The 20996-nt window shown below is 51.8% G+C and overlaps 1 protein-coding gene across 10 annotated transcripts in view; it reads left to right on the forward strand.

Annotated features, from left to right (window-relative positions):
- RAPGEF1 (Rap guanine nucleotide exchange factor 1) overlaps positions 1 to 20996 on the forward strand; it is a 135059-nt gene that overhangs the window by 72078 nt on the left and 41985 nt on the right. For all 10 annotated transcript variants that reach the window (XM_044264633.1, XM_044264640.1, XM_044264641.1 and 7 more), the window contains 6 exons: positions 1460 to 1638; positions 6405 to 6561; positions 17837 to 17925; positions 18603 to 18755; positions 19224 to 19347; positions 19742 to 19925. In XM_044264633.1, coding sequence (XP_044120568.1) covers positions 1460 to 1638; positions 6405 to 6561; positions 17837 to 17925; positions 18603 to 18755; positions 19224 to 19347; positions 19742 to 19925 — 886 coding nt within the window. The remainder of the gene's footprint in view (positions 1 to 1459; positions 1639 to 6404; positions 6562 to 17836; positions 17926 to 18602; positions 18756 to 19223; positions 19348 to 19741; positions 19926 to 20996) is intronic.

Raw genomic sequence — 20996 nt, forward strand, 5'->3', positions numbered from 1 at the left:
CAAGAGCCTGAATTCTTGGAAACATACAGTGAATAAATGTGTCCGATTGTTAAAAAAAAGAAAAAAAGGAGAAAAGGTGAGGGTAAAGGGGCCAGTGATGGGGGTGGGGAAGGGGTGCCCCTCCCCTTAGAAAACATCATCCTTGGGGTCTACAGACCACCTTTGGGGAAGTACCCCATTGAGGGTGGAAGTTGCCTCACCAAAGAAGCTGTTTACTTCTTGATCCCATTTGTATATTTGTCTTTTGATATTCCCATTCATTAAACATGGCAACTTAAATAAATTTACACTGACATTCCCCATCGTTTAAGAAGAGAGCTAGTGTTCCGAATCATAATTACTTCTTGTTATATGTGATTTATCTATTTACAGATTATTTTTTAAATCAGCTTTTTCTAGGATGTTCTTCTTGCCCTTAGTTGCTTTTATTAATGTATTCACTGGACGCCAAAGAGCCCACAGGTGGCAATTTTCCTCCTATACAGCCATCGTAATTTGCACTGAACATGTAACCGGTTTCACTTGGCTAGGGCATCTATTTTATAGATGGCCCTTGATCTCCCTTCCCTGCCAGCCTGCCGGGACCTGGGTTGCTAACATTAGGGCCAATAGAGAGGGAGGCTAGGGAAAGGAACCGAGGTGCGTGTGTGCCCACTGACTGTGGATTCGAGGTATCCTGTAGTCGTAGAGAAAAGATTTGGGCATGAGAATTTGAATGCTGGTAAGCGTAGGGCTCTGTATGTTGTTTTCCTCTTAGCTGGGCTTTCGGCGGGAGCAGAGGGACCGGGCGCTGTTCTCGTTTGCCGCCCGAGCAGCGACTGTATCACTGCCACCTGCTCACCCCAGCGCATCCACCGCTTCTAACCCTGGGGCTTCTAGACCCTTTGAGAGAGCCATGTCATGTCATTGAGAGGGGGCTGTCTCTTTGGGTTGAGTGTGGGACTCCAGTGAGGGGTCCTGGGAAGACAGGTTTTGAACACAAATGCCTCCGCCCATCTTGCATAGTCCCTCAGGTCTTTGAAAGGCCTGGGATCTCTGGATTTGATTTACTGGATAGATAAGCACCCGGAGGAGATCTAACTGTTGGTTTTCTAAGCTTCTACAGCTGTGAGCAAATTAGTCCTCCCTACACGTAATGAGATGAGCGGTGATATCTCAGTGAGGTAGAGCAGGAGAAGCCATTTTAAGATCTCAGGCCACGTCAGTCTGTACGAGGAAGGGAATGCAGGAGGAGCTCGGTGAACTTTCTTGGGGCAAGCTCCCTTTTCCTTCCTTCAAGCCTAGCCTCTGTATCCTGATTGCAGTCCTTAGAAGGTCATTTGGCTTGGTTTCTGCAGCAAGAAGCCTTTTCTGTTTGCACCAGTGTCAGTCTAGTTTATAGGAAATCATACTTTATTTTTCTCAAAATAGCTCCCTTTAATCTCTCTCCTCCCTCCTTATGCTTAACATTTCCTTTCAGAACCTGAGCTGGCTGGAAGAGAAAGAGAAGGAAGTTGTTAGTGCCTTGCGCTACTTTAAGACCATTGTGGACAAGATGGCTATTGATAAGAAGGTCCTGGAGATGCTTCCAGGGTCCGCCAGCAAGGTGCTGGAGGCCATCTTACCGCTGGTGCAGAGCGATCCTCGAACTCAGCACAGGTGAGTGGCGCCAAAGTCCTTGGCTGTGTCAGAGCGAGAGGGAGGCCTACGGGTGTCTTGGTTTGGGGACACTTCAAACTCCAGGCTTCTAGGGATTGGGGAGAATGTTGGGAGGGGAAGGGGGCCCTCTCCCCCCCCTCCACAGCTATGACTTGATGCTCTCCCAAGGTTGAGGTGGTTGTGGCTCATGAGGCCTTGACACTGAGGGAGATCTCTTGCCTTGGGAGGGATGTAGCCGCAGGTAAGTGTGTGGTGGTGTCTTTGCCTCGCGTCATTGGCAGTAATCACGCTGAGACTTGGACACGACACATAGCTAGTACCCTTCCTTGGGTGTATGGGAGCATGAAATCTTACTAATACCTAGCCTGGTAGAAACCTCGACTGCTTAGCTGCTTAGGCCAAAAGAGAGAAGAATCCCATTTGAGCATGGATTCATGAGACATTCCACTGTGTCAAGCCAGGATCTCCTAGACAGTGCCCGGAGCCCCTGGAAGCCAGGTGTGTGGCGTGGAGTCTGCCTTCTTCCCAGGGAGCTTTCGTGGAGGAACGCTTCTCCTGCTAGAGTGCATTTTCCCCTTAAAGGCTGGGAGCAGCTTGCTCCTGTCTCTGTTGTTAGGAAAGGAATATTAAATGTAATCGCATGTGAGAGCCTCGCAGGCGCTTTTCCTTTGAGAGGCTGTCAGATGCCTGCTTGCTTTGTTTCTTTTCTGGTACCTGCTCAGGATCAACGCATCTCTGTTTTCAGCTCCTTGAGATGGTTTCCTGTTCATAGAGCCCAGTGAGACTGAGCTTTTATGAACCCCTTTCAGAACTTGGTAGTTTCTTCTGGGAGATAGTGCAAGCAGTGTCTTTATTTCCAAGAAGCTCTCTGCCCTAGGGCTTTGGCCCTGGGGTCCCAGCTGCCCCCTGCAGATTATACTCTTCGGGCCAGCTGGTGGCGGAGAAAACGTTGGTAAGGCTTTGCCTTGCTGCTATTCTCACTTCTCCAGGCCTTGCTGCTGTCCCCGAGGAGGAACCTGAGGGTCTCGGCGTGCCCTGCTCAGTTGCCCCCCCGCCCCACGGAGTGCTTTGTGTGCTGACCTCCAGACCGAGGACTGTGTCTCCCTGGTAGTGAGCCCCGTGCCCAGCTCGTAGAGGGCCCCACACGGTTCTCCTCCGAGGCAGTGTGCCTCAAGGGTGCTAGGGTCAGATGTGTAGATGGCTTCGCTTTTTATGCCCTGTTCTCCTGCACCTCTACCTGTGAGATGGTCCCTACCGCGGGAGAGTTAGAATCCTGTGGAAAAAATCAACTTTCCCACACGTGATAAGGTGCTAATTTTATGGTACCAAATGGAAGGTCTGTTGGGATTTGAAAGAGGGAGAGTTAGAGGAGAGTCCGTGGTCCAGTGGAACTTGCCAGAGCAGGAGATGCTGGGGCAGGGCCTGAAGGAAAGTCGGAATTGGACAGACCTTCGGGGCAGGGGAGCAGGAAAGGCAAGGGCCTGAGGCTGGTGGGCACAGGTAGGAGACACGGGAGGAGACACGGCAGTCGTGTAGCGCACAGCGTGGCCACTCTGGGTCCCGACGGAGGGGCTGTGGGCAATCGGGGCTCAGGCGTTGAGCCTCTCCGGGGGGTCGAGCGAACCGTGCTGAGCGTGTGCGGCTGTTGGCGCTGTTGCTCCTGGACCCGGGCGGTTCCCTTCTGGACGCGCCAGCACGGGAGGAATGGATCAAGCGATGATGGCACACTGGTTTGGGGTCTCTTTTTTTTTTTTTTTTGGTCTATGGGGATTTTTATAGGTATTTTGTAATTGACGAACTAGCGATAAAATGTCTAGAACCGTTTCCTGGAGGGAAGCAAACGCCTGGATGTGGGTGTGATGAGCGAGGACTTTCCTCAGGTAGTCCTTGGGCTGATCCCACTTCCAGGACTTTTCCTCCTGAAATTCTTGTAAAACCAACTGATATTTTTCTTGGTCGCCTTGATAGCTCTTCTTCGAAGTTTCCTCTTCGATTTCTTCCATCCTGTCATTCCTCTCAGTGCAGTTTATAACCTGGGAAGGTGCTTTCCTGCCTTCTTCCCTGAGCTTTCTCCGTGAGGCGGGTCCTAGCTGGCGGGGTCTCGGTCGCCCTCCCCTAGGGTGCTGGGACAGTGGTGGACCAGCCTTGGAACAGGCCCCTGTGCCGCTGAGTGAGAGCAGCGCCCGGAGGCTTCTCCCGCGCGGTGGGGCGTCTGGATCGGTGCTGGCCTTCAGTGTGCACGACTCCGCTCTGTTTCCGAAGCAGACCGGCCACGGGTCCACTGGACATGGTCACAGTCCAGGACCCCCCTTCTCTCTGAGTGTCTTAGCCCCTGACACAGGAATATTCTGCTTCCAAGGTAACACAGTTGCCAGATTTGTCAGATGCTTTCAGGGAAGCGTTGCCATTCGGTGCAGCTAGAAGTTGTTACGGAAGAGTGTCTCTCTGCCTCCTTTTTGGCTTATCCTGGCCAGTAGTTCAGCAGTGTGGTTGGTGCTTTGGTGGGATCCCCCAGGGGCGCTTTGGCAGAAGGCGGCAGTCTTTGTTCACAGAGCCCTCACCTGGCCCTGCCTGAAGTGAGGAGGAGTGCTGGCTGTGCACGCGCGCGCGCGCACACACACACACACACACACACACACCTGCTGGCTGTGCACGCGCGCGCACACACACTCACACCCACATACCTGCTGGCTGTGCACGCGCGCGCACACACACTCACACCCACATACCTGCTGGCTGTGCACGCGCGCGCACACACACTCACACCCACATACCTGCTGGCTGTGCACGCGCGCGCACACACACTCACACCCACATACCTGCTGGCTGTGCACGCGCGCGCGCGCACACACACACACACCTGCTGGTTGTGCACGCGCGCGCACACACACACTCATACCCACACACCTGCTGGCTGTGCACGTGCGCGCACACACCCACACCCACACCCACACACCTGCTGGCTGTGCATGCGCGCGCACACACACTCACACCCACACACCTGCTGGCTGTGCACGCGCGCGCACACACACCCCACCCCACCCCCACAGGATGGCGCCACCTCACGTCCCACCCCAGGGAAGACTGAGTTCTTGTCTCCCTCCCACCACCCTCCTTCCCAAGAGAGTGGGTCCAGCAGACGCTTGTTACTCCTGCTACTCTGTGAGGCAGCCAAGCCCCGGCTCTCTCAGGCCCTTTGGTAAACTGTTCTCGTTTCTGATGGGACCCGAGGAGCCGCCTTCCGTTCTTTCTGGCTGTTCGGTCTCTCCTGTTGGAACATGCACCGAGTGGAATGCCTGGCTAGATGGAAGTTGTCGTTTTTTCCTTCCTGCCTGATACTGAACTTCTCGCCAGAGCCTTGTTTGGTTCAGGTTTTTGTTTGAAATAGCTTTGTTTTTACAACCTGTTTGGGTTTTTTTGGTTTTGGGTTTGTTTTTTGTGGGGTGGGTTTTTTTTGAGATTTTATTTATTTATTTGAGAGTGTAAGCACGGGGTGGGGGCAGGAGGTGGGCAGGGAAGAGGAGAAGCAGGGAGCCAATGCGGGGCTGGATTCCAGGACCCTGGGATCATGACCTGAGCCAAAGGCAGGCACTTAACCTGCTGAGCCACCTGGGTGCCCTTTTAGAACCTGTTTTAATCATATCTTACAATATTATATCTTTTTCTCAAAATTCTGTCTTTGGCTTCTAAATGTCTACCTCATTCTTTTTCTCCCCCTGCTGCTTTTTTAAGTGGAGAAAGGGGCCTCCCCCAAATCTTCCATAGTTTTGCTCTTCCTCTCTTATAGTATATAATATTTAAAATGGAAAAATAATCCTTTCCATATTCCTAGAGAAAATTATCTTTAGTTACCTAAAAATGTGTAGGAGATCTGGGGCACCTGGGTGGCTCAGTTGTTAAGCGCCTCCCTTTGGCTCAGCTCATGATCCCAGGGTCCTGGGGTCAAGCCCCGCATTGGACTCCCTGCTTGGCGGGGAGCCTGCTTCTCCTTCTCCCACTCCCCCTGCTTGTGTTCCCTCTCTCGCTGTGTCTCTCTGTGTCAAGTAAATAAAAACTTTAAAAGTCTACATTGGGGCGTCCCCTCCCCAGTCATTGAGGCGTCCAGGAGTCTCCGGGCCCTGCGCTGCGTGTGTGGGGTAATCGCAGGGTGCAGTTGACGCCTCCCCCACCACGGGCCTCCTTGCCTCTCATCGGCCGTCTTGAAACGCTCTTAGTGCGCTGCTCTGGCGTGTCTGCCGCGGAGTAACCGCAGGGATGATGGGGCCGAGCCCGGAGAGGGGGTTCTAGTGACGTACAGGCCTGTCGGAGCTCGCGTCTAGAGGCTGCTGCATAACGGATCCTGCCTGGGGGCTCCCTGTGACGCATGAAACGTGTCAGTCTGCTGGAAAACAAGACTCCTACAGTGCTTTGACCAGTGATTAGCAGCGAGGAGGAGGGGAGGAGGGGGCACTCTTTGACAGAGATCGGACTCTCTTGGGGTGTGAAGTTTGAAGAAGTATAAAAACTCATGGTGGAATTTTCCTATGTTCCATTTGGGAAGTGAAAAGATTTTATAACAGACTAGAATATAAAGCTCCGTATGGCATTTGTGGGATGTAAGGGCCTAGGTCCCCAGGGGTGGGGGGTGTTACAAAAAGGGGGTGTGGCTCTTAAAGACAGATGGAGAAACATGCCCTCGTCCCCGAGAAACTGGACTAAACAGTCGCTTCAGGTGAGGGTCGCTTTAGACGTTTAATTTTCTTTACAAACTCTTCTCTGCCCCCCAGCTCAGCCCTCTCCTCCTGCCATAGCCGAGTGTACCAAAGTCTCGCCAACCTCATCCGTTGGTCTGACCAAGTGATGCTAGAAGGTGTGAACTCAGAAGATAAAGAGGCTGTGACCACCGTGAAGGGAGTCATCAAGGCTGTGCTGGACGGTGTAAAGGTAGGACGCAAGCGCCGGGCAGCCTCCCTGCTGGCGTCTGTCACACAAGACCTTGTTCCCGAACCGAACACCTTGGAACCACGTCTCCCAGCGTCTCCGGTGTGGGTGTACTGCTCTGTCCCATAGCCGCTCGCTTCTCTCTGGTCAGATGGCTCTCACAGCAATGTAAGTGCTAATGGAGTGCTCGTCTCCGTGGCTGGAAAGGCTGCCGGAAGCAGTCAGACTTTATTGAGCACATATTAAATCTTCAGTGAGTCTTTATATTACAGCTCTGGCTGTGCTTGCTTGCTGGCTAGACAAAAGGCAGAGGAAATTGTTTTTGCAAAATTCTCAGCAGGTCAGTCGCTATCTTTTCATGTTATAAGAACTTCTGGGATTCTTGGTAGAAAAGCGGGATTGAGATGAGTAAGAAGTGAAACTGTCTGGATCTGAAATCCTTGTTGCAGTCTGTGACTTTACTAGCCAGGGAAGTAGAAACAGCATGGTGGGAAATTGTGAATTACAGTTAAGGTGGGAGGTGAAGGCCGTAGAGAGTCTGGAATTGGGGTCCGTGGGACAAACTCTGATTTAGAGACAATAAGTCCTAGTGGGTGAGGAGCAAGGCTGGATATTAAGCATGAAGTGGGTGAGGGCCTTTGAGTCAGGATTAGGGCTGTGAGCAGTGGGAAAGTAGAGACCCTGCTATTTTGTGAGGCCTTATTATGTAGTGGAAAGAGGGCTAGTCTGGGGCCTGGCTGGGTTTGAATCCCAAGTTCACTCCTTACTAGTCTGTGAAGTTGAGCAATTTACTCAAAGACTTTGTACCTTAATTAACTCGTCTATAAAATGGGTATAATAATAGTGCCTTATATCCTAGGGTTGTGGGAAGTATTAAATTAGTTTCTACATAAAAGGTTTTAGAACAAAGACTGGCACACACTAAGCACTCAGACTGTAACTGCTTTCTTTTTTTTTTTTTCTTTTTTCTAATTTTGTGGTGCTGAGTGTATGCTTTAGAAACTAATCTCTTGGCTTGGGGAATTAAAAAAAAAGTAGCCATGTCATCCTCCTTTCTACACCCTTCAGTCCAAAACTGTAGCTGAGGTCCGTAAAAAGTGCTTTCTCCGCTCAACCCTGCTATCGGATTCCTAAAAGCTGCCTCCTCTGATTCTGGAGAGTAGAATAAGGAGCCCCCCACACATGGTAAAAACAGTAGAGGAAAGGCTAAGAAAGCATTGCTTAATGTTTTGAATTGCTCCAGAGTGAACCGTGTCGATTGGGGAGGTCTTGGTGGCTCCCTGCCTCCAGCTCTAGGGAAGGAGCTGCCACGTCTGCTGGGAGCGTCATGGAGTTCACCTAGAGGGAGGCTTGGCTGGGTGGCAGCAAGTCTCCTCTGATGGCTCCAGGCCCTCTTCTTTCCCCGAGGTTTATGAGGTCCCACGTCGTCTGTTTTGGCCAGTGAGACTTCAGGGTATAGCCCGTTGTGGCTGTTGTGCAAGACCTTTGTCACCGTCCAGATTTTGGAGTGCATTCAGACATAGTGATCCACGGAATCTTCCCCGCAGCTCTCGGAGGCCGGCAGGGCAGAAGGAGACGTGACCTGGGTCCATGCTTCCTCAGAGTCTGTAGAGATCTGGCTCGCCCAGCCCTGGCTCTTCCTGTCCGGGCTTCTGGAAATGCTGTTATTGAAAGTTGTTATTCTGCAGGTGACATTGTTCAGGTTTCCTACTGCTGCATTATAATGAGATGCGCGGAATGAGTCAGAATGCCCGAAACAGAGGAGGTGGAGTTTCTGTGTGTAGAGCTTTGTCACGTTCCCAAGTCAGTTTCTGTTATGGAATCATTAAACCACCACAGTGTCCATTGAAAGACATGTCTAAAAGACACATTTCTGATTTCTCAAATTAACCAGTGAGAGAGGAAGAGAGAGAAACTGACAGATTATGAACGCATCTGTGTCTGGAAACAAGTAACTTTTCCTCAGTTGTTCTTAAAATACTTAACCCAGAACGAAGACTCTGTAGGTGATGAGCTCTGTGAATTCAGTTCCGTTTCATTTACTCGGGAAGCATTTATCGAAAACCGCCTGTGCGCCAGGCCGTGTGATGGCGTCGGGCATGTAGTGGTAAGACGGGGACAGTCCCGGACCTGATGCCGCTTATGTCGGAAGAGGGGGACAACAGAGGTCGTAATCTGTAATTGTAACTAGGATGAGTGTTATAAAAGCAAAAATGGCACATGGTCTTACTTGGCTTTTGGGGAGACCTTCCTTTTTTAGGGTGGTCAGTGATTCTTCCCAGAGGGAGAGACAGGCCAAAGGCAGAGGGTAGTGCAGGAGTTGGCTTAGTCCTGGAAGCTTTAGGGGTTCAGATCAGCCCAGGCCACAGCGGCAGTCCAGACACTGTGCTGTTGGCGTGTGTTGCTGGGGCCTCATAGTACCGGCAGCGGACGCTTTCTCCCTCCTCACGCTCATGACCATTCTGAACGTGGGCCTCATTGCCCCTTCACAGGCGTGGGAGCAGGCTCGGGCCGACAGTGGTCAGGGGCAAGGTCCTGCCTCATGCCGGGGCCTGCTGGACCCCAGGGCCTGGGCTCTCCCCATCACCCTCGGCTGCCTCCCACGTGCCCTGCCCTCACGCCGGCTGGCCTCCGGCTTCTCTGCGGGTGTCCCATCAGGCTGAGCACACCGTAGAAGCCTGTGTCCTGGTGCTGTGGGAGGGTCAGGGCCCTGCAGAAACGAAACAGATTTCTGAGGATGTCTTTATCCCACTTGTAGAAGTGCTGGCACGTTCCTTTAAACTGAGTCACCGCCTTTCAAGTAACTCATTCAGTTGGTAAATGGAACCCTTTTTTTTTTTTTTTTTTTGAAAGGTTAAAGAAGTGTTTTACAGGATTACTTTGTTTAGTTTACTATTTATATTATTGATTACATATTATTATATTTGTGTTATATAATATATTTAATTTATTATTTAAATGTCACTTGTTAGCCCTGTAAGCTTGGGCAAGATACTTCTGTGAGTTTCAGGTAGGTTTTTAAATATTTACCCTGAAGAACTAAAGAAGGATTGAGTAAGACCATGTATATCGAGTAGCTGGTAAGTGCGAGGTGTCCAGTGAGCGGTGGTGAGTACTGTTAGCCGTGGAGACGTTAGTACCCGGGACGCTCGCGTTTACCAGTTCTTGACGGTGGGTGCGGCTCTTCTCCACGCGTCTCTCGTCAAGAGGCAGAGCCGTTCCTATCCGACCTAGCCCAGGCAGGTGCTCCGCTCACGGCCCGAGGCTCAGAGAGGATGGTGACTCCCCGAGGAAGGAATGTGAAGGCCCGAGCTTCCCCGGCACTGGCTGTTGGGAGCCGAGCTCCTCGGGCTCCAGCAGGAGACCCGCGTCTTCCTTCTGCGGCCAGCGCCCCAGCTCTCCCTACCTTTGCCGTCTGTCAGCTTCTCCTCTCTTCTCTGCAGCGCAGTCTCTTGCCCACCGCCCTGGGCTCCGCTTTGTCCTCTCTGCAGACCTTCCAGGGCTGTCGGTTCTCAGACTGAGGGCCTCTTCCCCTGACCTCCAGCTCCCCCCAACACACACACTACTGACGCGCACACTTTTTTTTTTTTTTAAACCTTCTAATGCTGACAGCCTTAGAGGAAAATGTGGAACACCTGCAGTTCCGTCGTCTAACCATCACTCCCAAAACTGGACTTGTGTACCTCGCCAGACTCCCTTCGTATATGTTAACCTAAAAAAATAAAAATTATTTTACTAGCAGAATGGGTTTAGTTGAGAAGAGCAGAGAATTGCAGTTCGGGACATACAAGCTACGGCAAAACCACAGGCAAGTCCAACAAAGGAAGGAGGGGAGCGTGGCTTTATGGACAGGACGTTGGGAGCGGCTGTCCTGGACCGAAGTCCCCTGGAGAAACAGACTTGAGGGCAAGGGCGGTTCCTCACTGGCTGAGCTGCTGGGGTAGTGGATTTCTCGTCGGAGAAGCAGCGTCCGTCCTTCCCTGTTGGGTCTGTAGCCATGATTCCCTCCTGTGGCGGGGGCCTCTGCTGGGGTCTCGAAGTGATGGTTCTTCCTGGAATCGTTGGCAGTGGTGTGGTTCCCCTCTCTAGCCAGCCAGCTCCGCTTCAGTGAGGTTTCTCTGTATTAGAATTTTCACCTACAACAGAAATACTTCAAAAGAAATATTTTTCTGACCGTATCAGTTAGGATTAGGTTTGACTACAAGAAAATCCAAAACAATTCTGGTTTTTAAAAGATAAAACTTTATTTCTCCTTCGTGTACAAAATGTTCACAGTCTGCTAAGGAGTCTGAGGCTAAATAACATTTTCAAACGGTGGTCAGGAATGTGGTCCTGTCCCCTCTTGCTTTCCTGCCTGCCATCCTTAGCACGTGGATTCCACCTCGTGGTCCAGAATGACTGCTCAGTCTCCATCCATCATGACTATATTACAGCCAACGAGGAGGAAGAGAGAGTAAGGTGTGTCTTCTCCATTTAAGGATGCTTCCTCAAAGGCCTTAGAAAATTCACTCACATTTCATTGACCAGAATTTGGTGACATGTCCAACTGAAATTCTGTTAATAAGGAAGACCAGGTAGCAGGGGCAACTGGCTATCACTACCACACTGACATCTCAAATAAGCCGTCTCTTTTAGTCCTCATTCAGCCTGTTTTACATTTTTTGATGAAAAACTCCAAGCATTTGCAGAGGAAAAGACAGGACAGTGAAGGCCCGTCCCAGAGCTTCCACAGTTGTTTGCTCACGGCCAGTCTTCTGTACCTCAACCCACTGCCCTGCGCCACGGGAAGCAAATCCCGGCTGTCTGTCCTTACATCTGCAAATGCCGTCGTGTGCAGCTCCAGGCCGAGGCAGGCTCTTCTGCGAGGGCCACGAAGTACATATTTGAAGCCTCTCAGGCTGCAGTGATTTCTGCTGTATTTTGGTCTCTGTTGCACATTCTTTGGTGTTTGTTCATTTTGACTTTTTAAAGATTTTGTTTATTGGAGAGAGAGAGAGAGAATGAGCAGGGGGAGGGGCAGAGGGCAAGGGCCAAAAGCAGACTCCCTGCTGAGTGTGGAGCCTGAAAGGGGTGGGGTGGGGGGCCGTGATGCCGGACTCTGAGACCATGACCCGAGCCAAAATCAAGAGCCAGACCCTTAACCAGCTGAGCCACCCAGGCCCCCCCTTAAAGCGTTCTTACCTAGAGGGCTTCACCGGAAGCAAGCCCTGAGCTGGACCTGGCCCGCACACAGCGTGTAGTTTCCTACGTAGTAAAGCTCGCGCACCTCAGGTGCCTGGGGGCGCAGGTGGTGAAGCGGGTGGTGAAGCCTCTGCCTTTGGCTCAGGTCATAATCCCAGGGTCCTGGGATCAAGGCCCGCATTGGGCTCCCTGCTCAGTGGGGAGCCTGCTTCCCCCTCTCCCTGTCCCTCTGCGCTCTCTCAAATAAATAAATAAAATCTTTTAGAAAAAAATAAAGCTCATATACTTACTAGTTCATTAAAATGTGTCTAAAGATCCCTTTTCTCTGTGTTTTTGTCCTTGTAAATTACTTGTTTTTAGAAGGAGTCGGTTGCTGCTGCTGGAAGTCTCCCACATTCTGGGTTGTGCTGGTGGCACCTGTGCTGTGTTGTTCAGCATGAGCCTCTGTCCCTAGAACTGAGGCTGAATCAGATTCAGGTTTTCATATTTTGAATCCTTCCTCGGCCTCCCTGCACCTCCATCAGAAGGCATCTTTCCCTTTTCGATTTTAGCAGCTATTGATGGTTATCGCCTAGATCCATTAATTGATTAGGAGTTGCAAAATGATGACATTCTAATTCTTTGTGCCGTTAATCCATCCTCACTCAGCTGGGATACACTTAAATGGCAGACTTCCTGCGTCAATTTGTAGTTATTCTGAGTTCTAATTCTCAGGAAAGGCAGGATCGGACCTCAGTTCCTTCCCTTATTTACCAGTTATCAAAATAGTGAGTGTTTCCTAGCATCCTTTTTTTTTTTTTAAGATTTTATTTATTTATTTGACAGACAGAGATCACAAGTAGGCAGAGAGGCAGGCAACGGGAGAGGGGGAAGCAGGCTCCCTGCCGAGCGGGGAGCCCGATGTGGGGCTCGATCCCAGGACCCTGAGATCATGATCTGAGCTGAAGGCAGCGGCTTAACCCACTGAGCCCCCCGGGCGCCCTCCTAGCATCCTTTAACACAACCAGTCAACCGAGCTTGTTCCGATATGGTCTTGAACTCCTGGCTGTGCCTGTGCTGGTCGTGCTCCAGTCCACTGTGGTTGTCACTCTTCCTGGTGCCCAGGCCTCATCTTGGGCCGCTGAAGACATCTTCGGGCTGTTTCCTGAGTTCCCTGTGGCATGACCCTAGAGGTCTTTGAGAGTTTTCTTACCTTTCGTATGAAAAGATATTCGAGGCTCCTCTGGTAGTTATTTTCTTTGGGCGTGGCGGTAGCACAGGAAATGCCTTATTGAGATCTCATTCCCAGACCGTAGAATTCGCTCACTTACAATGTACAATACAGTGATTTGGGGAGGGGTATGTTCACAGATTGTACAGCCATCACCGTAATCAATTTTACGTGTTTATCCCCCCAGGAAGTAACCTCATATCCTTTATGTTCTCCCCAGACCCGCTCTCCGTTCCTTGCCGTCCCCCGGCCTTGGGTAGCCTCTGGACCACCTTCTGTCTCTGTAGATTTGCCTGTTAAGGGAGTCGGATCCTCTGTGGCCTTGTGTGACTAGCTCCTGTCCGTGTTATGGTTTCGGAGTTCACCCATGTGAGAGTGTGTGTTCTTTTTATTGCCAAATAATACCCCATTGTGTGGCTGTCCCACATCTTGTTTATTTGTGGACATCTGGATGGCTGTGTTGTTTCTACCTTTCGGTGATAAGGAGTAATGCTACCGCGAGCACTCCCGTACCCGGCTTTTTGTGGATGAGTATCATCCTTTCCCTTGGTTACACACCTCAGAGCACAGTCGCCAGGTGACACGGTGACTCCACGTTGCTTCCTGTGTCTTCTAAAGCAGCTGCGTCAGCTCTCCGCCCCGCCAGCAGCATCTGCGGGTTCCAACGGCTCCAGCTTCTCCGCATCCGCTTGGTTCCCGCTTGTCCCGTGACGTGGCCGTCTCGGTGGGCTTGAAGTGGGACCGCACGGTGGCTTTGATCTGCAGTTCCCTGGCAGCTAATGATGTTGAGTCTGTTTTGTGTGCTTCTTGGTCATTTATATATCTCTCTGGAGAAATGTCTGCTTGAATCCTTTGCCCAGCTTTTCATCGGCTTGTCTTTTTATTATTGAGTTATAAGTCATCTTGTCCATTTCTTACACGGACCTGGAGTCAGCTATTCCTCGAAGGAGCTGGGGGTGCCCTTCGCTGGGCGGTGGAGGTGGAGACCTCCGTCTGTTCTCATTGCTGCTGACTGGTCACATGGTTTCTCTGAGCCAAAATCTGGAGATTTTACTGGTACTTCCAACTCACCTTCACGACCACCGGGCTTTTCACTTACCCTCATCAACATGGTGTCTTCATTTTCTTTCCTCTCACACTGAATTTGAGGTCTCCTCTGGCTGCCTCGTCTTTAGACTGTTTGAGGAATGCCAGCCAGTGCCTTGTGGCTGGACCGAACCCCTGAGAGCCGGCACCAGCAGTCACTGACCGCCCAGCCCCCGCGTGCACCTTGCCTGCAGAGGACCGCCTGTTCCTGACTGCGTGGGCGAGGGAGGACACTGGTTTGGCTCTGTTGCTGCCTCACACCCCTCACACTCAGGATGTGGGTGGGAAGGTCCCTTTTCGTCAGCATAAAAAACCTGGACACCCTGTGATTGCATTCTGCTGCTTCAGTGAGGGAAGTCCCGCTGGCGGCGCGTCCGGCGGACTCAGTGAAGGACTTGTCCTAGAGCCAGCTCATCAGTAGAGGCCCCGTGTCATGGCCTGAACCTAGAGTTCTTGCAGAGCCAGAGAGTGATGGAGGATAGACAACAAGGGGACAGGATGAGGGTGACAGCGAGAGGACGGGGTCAGCACGGCAGGCCCCTGATGACAGGGTGGCACTTTTTGGTGACAGCGTGTGGGAACTTGGAGGGCATCAGCCACGGTCTGGTGTCCTCGTGGGAGCAGCACGGCAGTGAGTCGTATGATGTGAGCAGTGCCCGTGGGCACGTCTCATGAGGAGCCCTTTTGTGTGCGGCCTGTGTCTGCTCTGGCAGGCAGGAGCTCTGTCTTAGTGCTGGAGAGAAGACGGAAGCAGATGGGATCGATCGGTCCTCTCTTCCGCGAGCGCCCCAGCTCATTCTTGGAATTGATGAAGGTCACTTGAGATCGAAGCAGCCCTGTGATCAGTTTCAGCGTGAATAAAATGAGCACCAAAGTAGGTACGATACACTTGGAAAGACATCTCTCCAAATGCCTTTTGGCTTTTGAAAACCGCTTTTCAGTGACTGGGTAGCCGTCTGCTTCCAGTCACCGGCTATGGACACAGTTTGGTACTGCCTTCCCCGTCCTTTCAAACCATGCCTCACGAGGACTGCAAAGTCTGACATCCTGCTCAGAAATTCTGCCATTAGCTCGAGGTGTCGGGCTCTTGCCAAGTAACGGACGGTCAGCTTTGAGTGAGCTTAGGGTCGTTGCCCCAGGAGCCAGGGACGTGCACCTTCTTAGGGCTGTCCTTTGTCTCACTGTTCGGCCCGGAAGGCTGGTGGGGTAGAAAGGCTGCCTGCGCCTTCTGCATCCTCTGCAGGCCAAGGCCAGCAAGCCGGAGTAAGGGAGCTCCTGCCATCCGTGTCGTCCTGGAATCCGGGCGCGCGCCTGCACGTACATGCCCGTCGTTCCGGGACTCTTGTGCCATTGCTTATTAGTTGAGTTCACACAGCTGCCTCTCCGGAAAGATGACATTCTAATTATAATTGTTCGTGAATCAATGAAGAATCAGTGGAATTTTTTTCCTACATGCGCAGATGCAAGTATGCAGACTTCTCTTGTTCTCTCGCCCTGTTTGTAGAGAAGAGGGAGCGTGGACGCGCATCTTTCAGGACTCGGGCCTGGCCCTGCGAGCCCTCTGACTCTGTGATCTCGTCCATGCAGCCTGCCGACGAGCTGCCTCTCCCGTCCTCTCACTGCCTGCTCGCTCCTCGGCGCGCCGTCTGTCCGCCCTCTCTCTGTCCTAGCCTGTCCGTGCTCACCAGCTAGGTAGCTGGTCTTCACCGTCCGTGAGATTGCATTCAGCTCCTAAGTTGTGGTAACAGGAACATACGAACGTTCTTTCTTCCTCCAGCCCTTGACTCTTAGAGTTCTTGCTCCTCTGTTTCCCCAAGAACGGGCGCTGGCTGTCACAGGCCGGGCCGTGTAGCTTCTAGCCGTACCGTGTTTGCCGTTGGCTCCATTTTTCTTTTTTTAATTAGCATTTCCGAAGTAATACATACTCACTGTAGAACATTGACAAGATGTAAAGAAACAAAACAAGAAAATAGGGGCTGTTTTGGGGTGTCTGGGTGGCTCAGTGGGTTAAGCCTCTGCCTTCGGCTCAGGTCATGATCTTGGGGTCCTGCGATCAAGCCCCGCATCGGGCTCTCTGATCAGCAGGGAGCTTGCTTCCCCCTCTCTCTCTGCCTGCCTCTCTCTCTACTCATCGTTCCTCTCTCTGTCAAATAAATAAATAAAATCTTTAAAAAAAAAAAAAGAAAAGAAAAGAAAAAGAAAAAAAGGGCTATTTTGGGGTGCCTCGGTGACTCAGTGGGTTAAGCTTCTGCCTTCAGCTCAGGTCATCACCTTGGGGTCCTGGGATTGAGTGCCGCATCGGGTTCCCCGCTCAGCCGGAGGCCTGCTTCTCCCTCTCCCACTCCCTCGGCTTGTGTTCCTTCTCTGTCAAATAAATAAATAAAATCTTTACAAAAAAAAAAAAAGAATCCTTGCTCTAAGGAGGATATTAACTCTGTTGTTACTGTCTACGTTGTGATTCTTGCATGTGGCGGTTTGAATGTAGAGAGGCTTTGCAGGCTGATTTAGGGACATGTTGCCCATTCACGCCCCTTGCTGCCGGCTCCATAACTTCAGCAGCTGGAACCGCCCCCGTCTCCACACAAGTAGGTCCTATCCAGATGCCCATCAGCGGGAGAGTGGATAAGGAAAGGGAGGTCTGTCCCTGCATTGGAATATAGCTCAGCAACAAAAAGGAACGGCGCGCCCATGCACACACAAACACGGGTCGTCACGCTGAGCAGGAGGACGAACGGAATCGTGACACGGAGTAGGGCTGCAGAGGCTGGGGGAAGTGAGGAAGGGCTGGTAACGGGTACAGTTTTTTCTGTCGGGGATGCGAAGTCATAAAAGCAGTGCCGTTGTGGCTCAGCCCCGTGAGCAGACAAAAAACTGTCGGATTGTCCCCAGTCAGTGGCTGGATTTTAAGGCATGGGAACTAGATTCCATAAGGCTGTTCAGAAACTGATGGGTGCTGAAGGGTACATACTGCAGTGGTCCCGTTTAAGTCAAGTTCTAGGCAAAAGTATTCTGAGAGATAGTGAAATTGGGGCACCTGGGTGGCTCAGTGGGTTAAGCTTCTGCCTTCAGCTCAGGTCATGATCTCAGGGTCCTGGGATCAAGCCCCACATCGGGCTCTCTGCTCAGCAGGGAGCCTGCTTCCCTCTCTCTCTGCCTGCCCCTCTGCCTACTTGTGACCTCTCTCTCTCTCTGTCACATGAATAAATAAAATCTTTTTAAAAATATATATATTTTCCTAAGTCATGTCTCTGCTGGGTGATACGCTGTTAACTTTCTGTCCCTCGACAAAGATGCCAGCCGGTCACCCCTGTGCACCAGCTGCCACCATGCCCAGCAGCAGCTCACTTTGGGAAACCACCTTCCCGGTGCCAGAGGTTTGCTCCTCAGCACAGGCGGCGTCCTGCACGTTACAGAATGCAGTGATTTTCGGGAACTAAAAAGGAGCTCTCCCCCACCACAAACTGACTGGGAATTGGTTCCACTGGGATTTAATTTGTGTATTGAATGTAGTCATTCTGAGACCATGGGGTTCGTCATTTCCCCCTTCCAAGAGGAAGTGGCATTATGCGTTGAAACTTCTCAACATGCTCTGAAGGTATTTTTGGAGGCTAGGGGACATTTTGGGAAGTCGTGCAGCTTACCTAAGTCAAATAGTACTTGCATTTCTAGTATGCGGAAAATGTGTAGGCACGGAAAGAGACTAGGCGGCAGAGGACACACCAGTGACCTACCTTGTGGGGGAAACCAAGCAGCAAGGAGCTTTCTTAGCGCCTCATGACTTCTCTCTTGTGCGGGGTTTAGGAGCTGGTCAGACTTACCATCGAGAAGCAGGGGCATCCGTCTCCAACCAGTCCAGTGAAACCCAGTTCCCCAGCCTGCAAACCCGACGGGTGAGTTCTGACTAAACCCTCCAGTCGCTGGGGAGAGAGTGGGAGCCGGAGCAGGCCGGCTGTTTGAGGCCTGTACTCCTTTCTCGGCGACCTTGGGGTGGGCACCCGTATCACTTCAAAGTGTGCTTAGCTCACGAGCACTTTGAATTGTTGCCTGATCTCAAGGCTAACAGTCCACGTGACTCGGGATACCGTGTGAGCGTCACGTGACCCACGCCTGTGCTTTTCTGGAGGAGCTTCCTTTCATCACTGGAGTGAACTTGGAAGGGTTGGGTTTGGGGGATTTGGCTTGAGAGCATTTAGCTTTATCAGGAGGGTAAACTGAGGACAGTTTTAAGGCCTTGAACAGGTTCTAGCATAAGTGCCTAAAAAAATACAAAAGATCAATTTGGAGCATTTGGAGAGCGTTTAGGTCACATAGTCTGAGGTTTCTTCCTACAGACAAGGAAACTGAGATGCGGTCGGGGGACTTGGCCAGGCTCCTGCTGTGTGTGTTGGTGATCAAACCAGACTCGAAACCCCGCCTCTGCCATGGAACTCCAGGCACAGTGTCCAGGGTTCCTGGTCCTCGGCCTGGTGGCCCACATTATTTCCACGCCCTGGCCCCCTTCTTCCCCTCCCAGGACCTGTGTGTGCTCTGTAACCTTCTGTAATCCCAGATGTTTCTCATTCTCCAGCCAGTCTGAGCTCCCCCTGACAGATCGAGAGATGGAGATCCTAAACAAGACGACCGGCCTGTCCCAGTCGACCGAGCTTCTCCCAGACTCTACGGATGAGGAGGTTGCACCCCCCAAGCCCCCGTTACCTGGCATTCGGGTGGTTGATAACAGGTGATTTTTGTATGTCTGGCACCCTCTGTACCTAAGGCCTAATCTGATGAAAGGATGTAGGAGTGAAGGCGGCGCCGTGAGGGTGAGAACTTGGAACCCAGCCCCCCCCGCCCCCCGCTCCTAGGAAGCCTTGGAATCTTCATCTTCCTTGGGAAGGCATCTGTGGAGGACGTGAGCCTGGCCGCAGAGCCTTCTCTTGCCACACGCTCCAAGAACTCTCAGTGGAGTGCCTTTTAGCCTTAGTACAACTTATGATGAACGGAAAAGAAAGGATTTTTCTAATTTTAGGGTTTTTTGGCATTGATAGGTTTATTTTGGCAGCGGTGGAGTGGGACAGGAGGTGAAAGTGTGAGAAGTAGACGGGAAGTGTCTGATAATGAACGATTCCCACGTTCTGCATCCTCACGTCTTCGTAAAGAGCTTTCGTTTGGGTTATCCCGTTTGATCGGATCTCTTGATCTGTTTCAGTCCTCCGCCGGCGTTGCCGCCCAAGAAAAGACAGTCAGCTCCATCCCCGACCCGAGTGGCTGTCGTTGCCCCCATGAGTCGAGCCATCAGCGGCTCCAGTTTGCCTGTTGGAATTAATAGGCAGGTAATGTAGCCCCGTCTGGCAAGGCAGGGGAAGGCTTCGGGTTTGGGAGCCCTGATTGTGCTGGTCTTCGGCCTCGGCAGGACTACAGGACCTTGTCGCGGTTCCCTCGTCGGGGACGGGGCAGGGGTGGAGAGGCTGGAGCTAGGAGTGTCTCCTGAGGGCATCTGAGCCTGGCCCCGGGGTGCTTGCTTGCCACACAGACCCAGCACTCAGCAGGGCTCCTTTCTCGGAAGTCACAGACCTGGCTTTTTACTGCTTACATCCAAGACGGGCCGTTGCGTCCGGTTTCAGAGTGTGGCAGTCTCCTCTAACTAAACGTGCTGACCCCTCTCCCCTGGGCCCTGCCACCGTTTCTCAGAAGTGACTTGCGCTTGTCTTTCTTTCTCCACACGAGGATTTTGACGTGGACTGTTACACACAGAGGCGACTCTCGGGAGGCAGCCACTCGTACGGCGGGGAGTCGCCCCGCCTGTCCCCCTGCAGCAGCATAGGCAAGCTCAGCAAGTCGGACGAGCAGCTGTCCTCTCTGGACAGGGACAGCGGCCAGTGCTCCCGGAACACAAGCTGTGAAACACTCGGTGAGCGCCGGGCATCCTGCTCACGCCTCCTGTCTCATCGTTGCTTGATGGCTGCTTTGGGGTCACACAGGGAGGCCAGCTCAGTCAGTCTGCTTCCTTGTCTGCAGAGTGAGGCTACCGACATCCACCTCTCTCAAGGAGGCGGGGCGTTTGAGTGCAATAACCCTGTGCCTCGACGGAGTTGATGCTCAGGTGGTAGCCGTCATCACAGTCCGTCTGCAGCGTGCAGTCTTGTTCCCTTTGCCCGCATGGGAGTCACCTGTGCTCAGAGCTCTGGGTGGTGAAGGGGATGGTGAAGGGGAGAGCCCCTGACGACTTCGGACGGAGGGTGAAGGCAAGCGAGCAGCGCGTGCTGACCTCCTGGTGGGCATGGGCGGGGGTGGGGGGGCAGGATATCGGGGACGGGGCAGAGGCAAGTCCAGAACGCAGCTGGGCAGGCGGTGCCCGGAGCATTAAGCTGTTTGTGTCCCGTGAGCTCGACGTTCCACTTGGAGAGTTTGTCTTCGAGATCTGTGGCAGGATTTCGATCCAAGGACATTGATGTCAGCATCATTGGGAGGAGTGGTAGACCAGAAACTCAGTGGTAGGAAAGCAGAAGAGTTGTGCGTGTGTGTGGTGGGGTAACACGCGAGTCTGAGAGATCAGTCACGATACACTGATCAACGGACAAAATCCAAGACCACCCACATGGTATTTTCTCAGTTGGGTTTTTTAAAAAAAGAATCCTAGGGGGAAAAAAGACTTTTAAGGAAATACATTAAAATGTAAACAGATTATAGTTAAATTATGGGACTGTGCATGATTTTTCTTCTATTTTGGCCACATTTTCTACAGTGATCACGCATTTTTCTTTCTTTTTTTAAATAAGAAATTCAAAAAATACAGGAAAATACAAAGAACAGGGTAGCAAACAGCCATTTTCCTGGTTGCTTTTATGTGTCCAAGCAGGGAGAAGAATGAGGAATATAAAATACGGGGTAGAGATGAGACAGAAAGCGTGTTTGTGTCACGCACGAGTGAATGGGATCGGATAAAGCAGAGAGCCGGATCGCTGCTTTTTGCAGGGCCCCG

The sequence above is a fragment of the Neovison vison genome, chromosome 9 (assembly GCF_020171115.1).
Source record: "Neovison vison isolate M4711 chromosome 9, ASM_NN_V1, whole genome shotgun sequence".
Lineage (NCBI taxonomy): Eukaryota > Metazoa > Chordata > Mammalia > Carnivora > Mustelidae > Neogale > Neogale vison.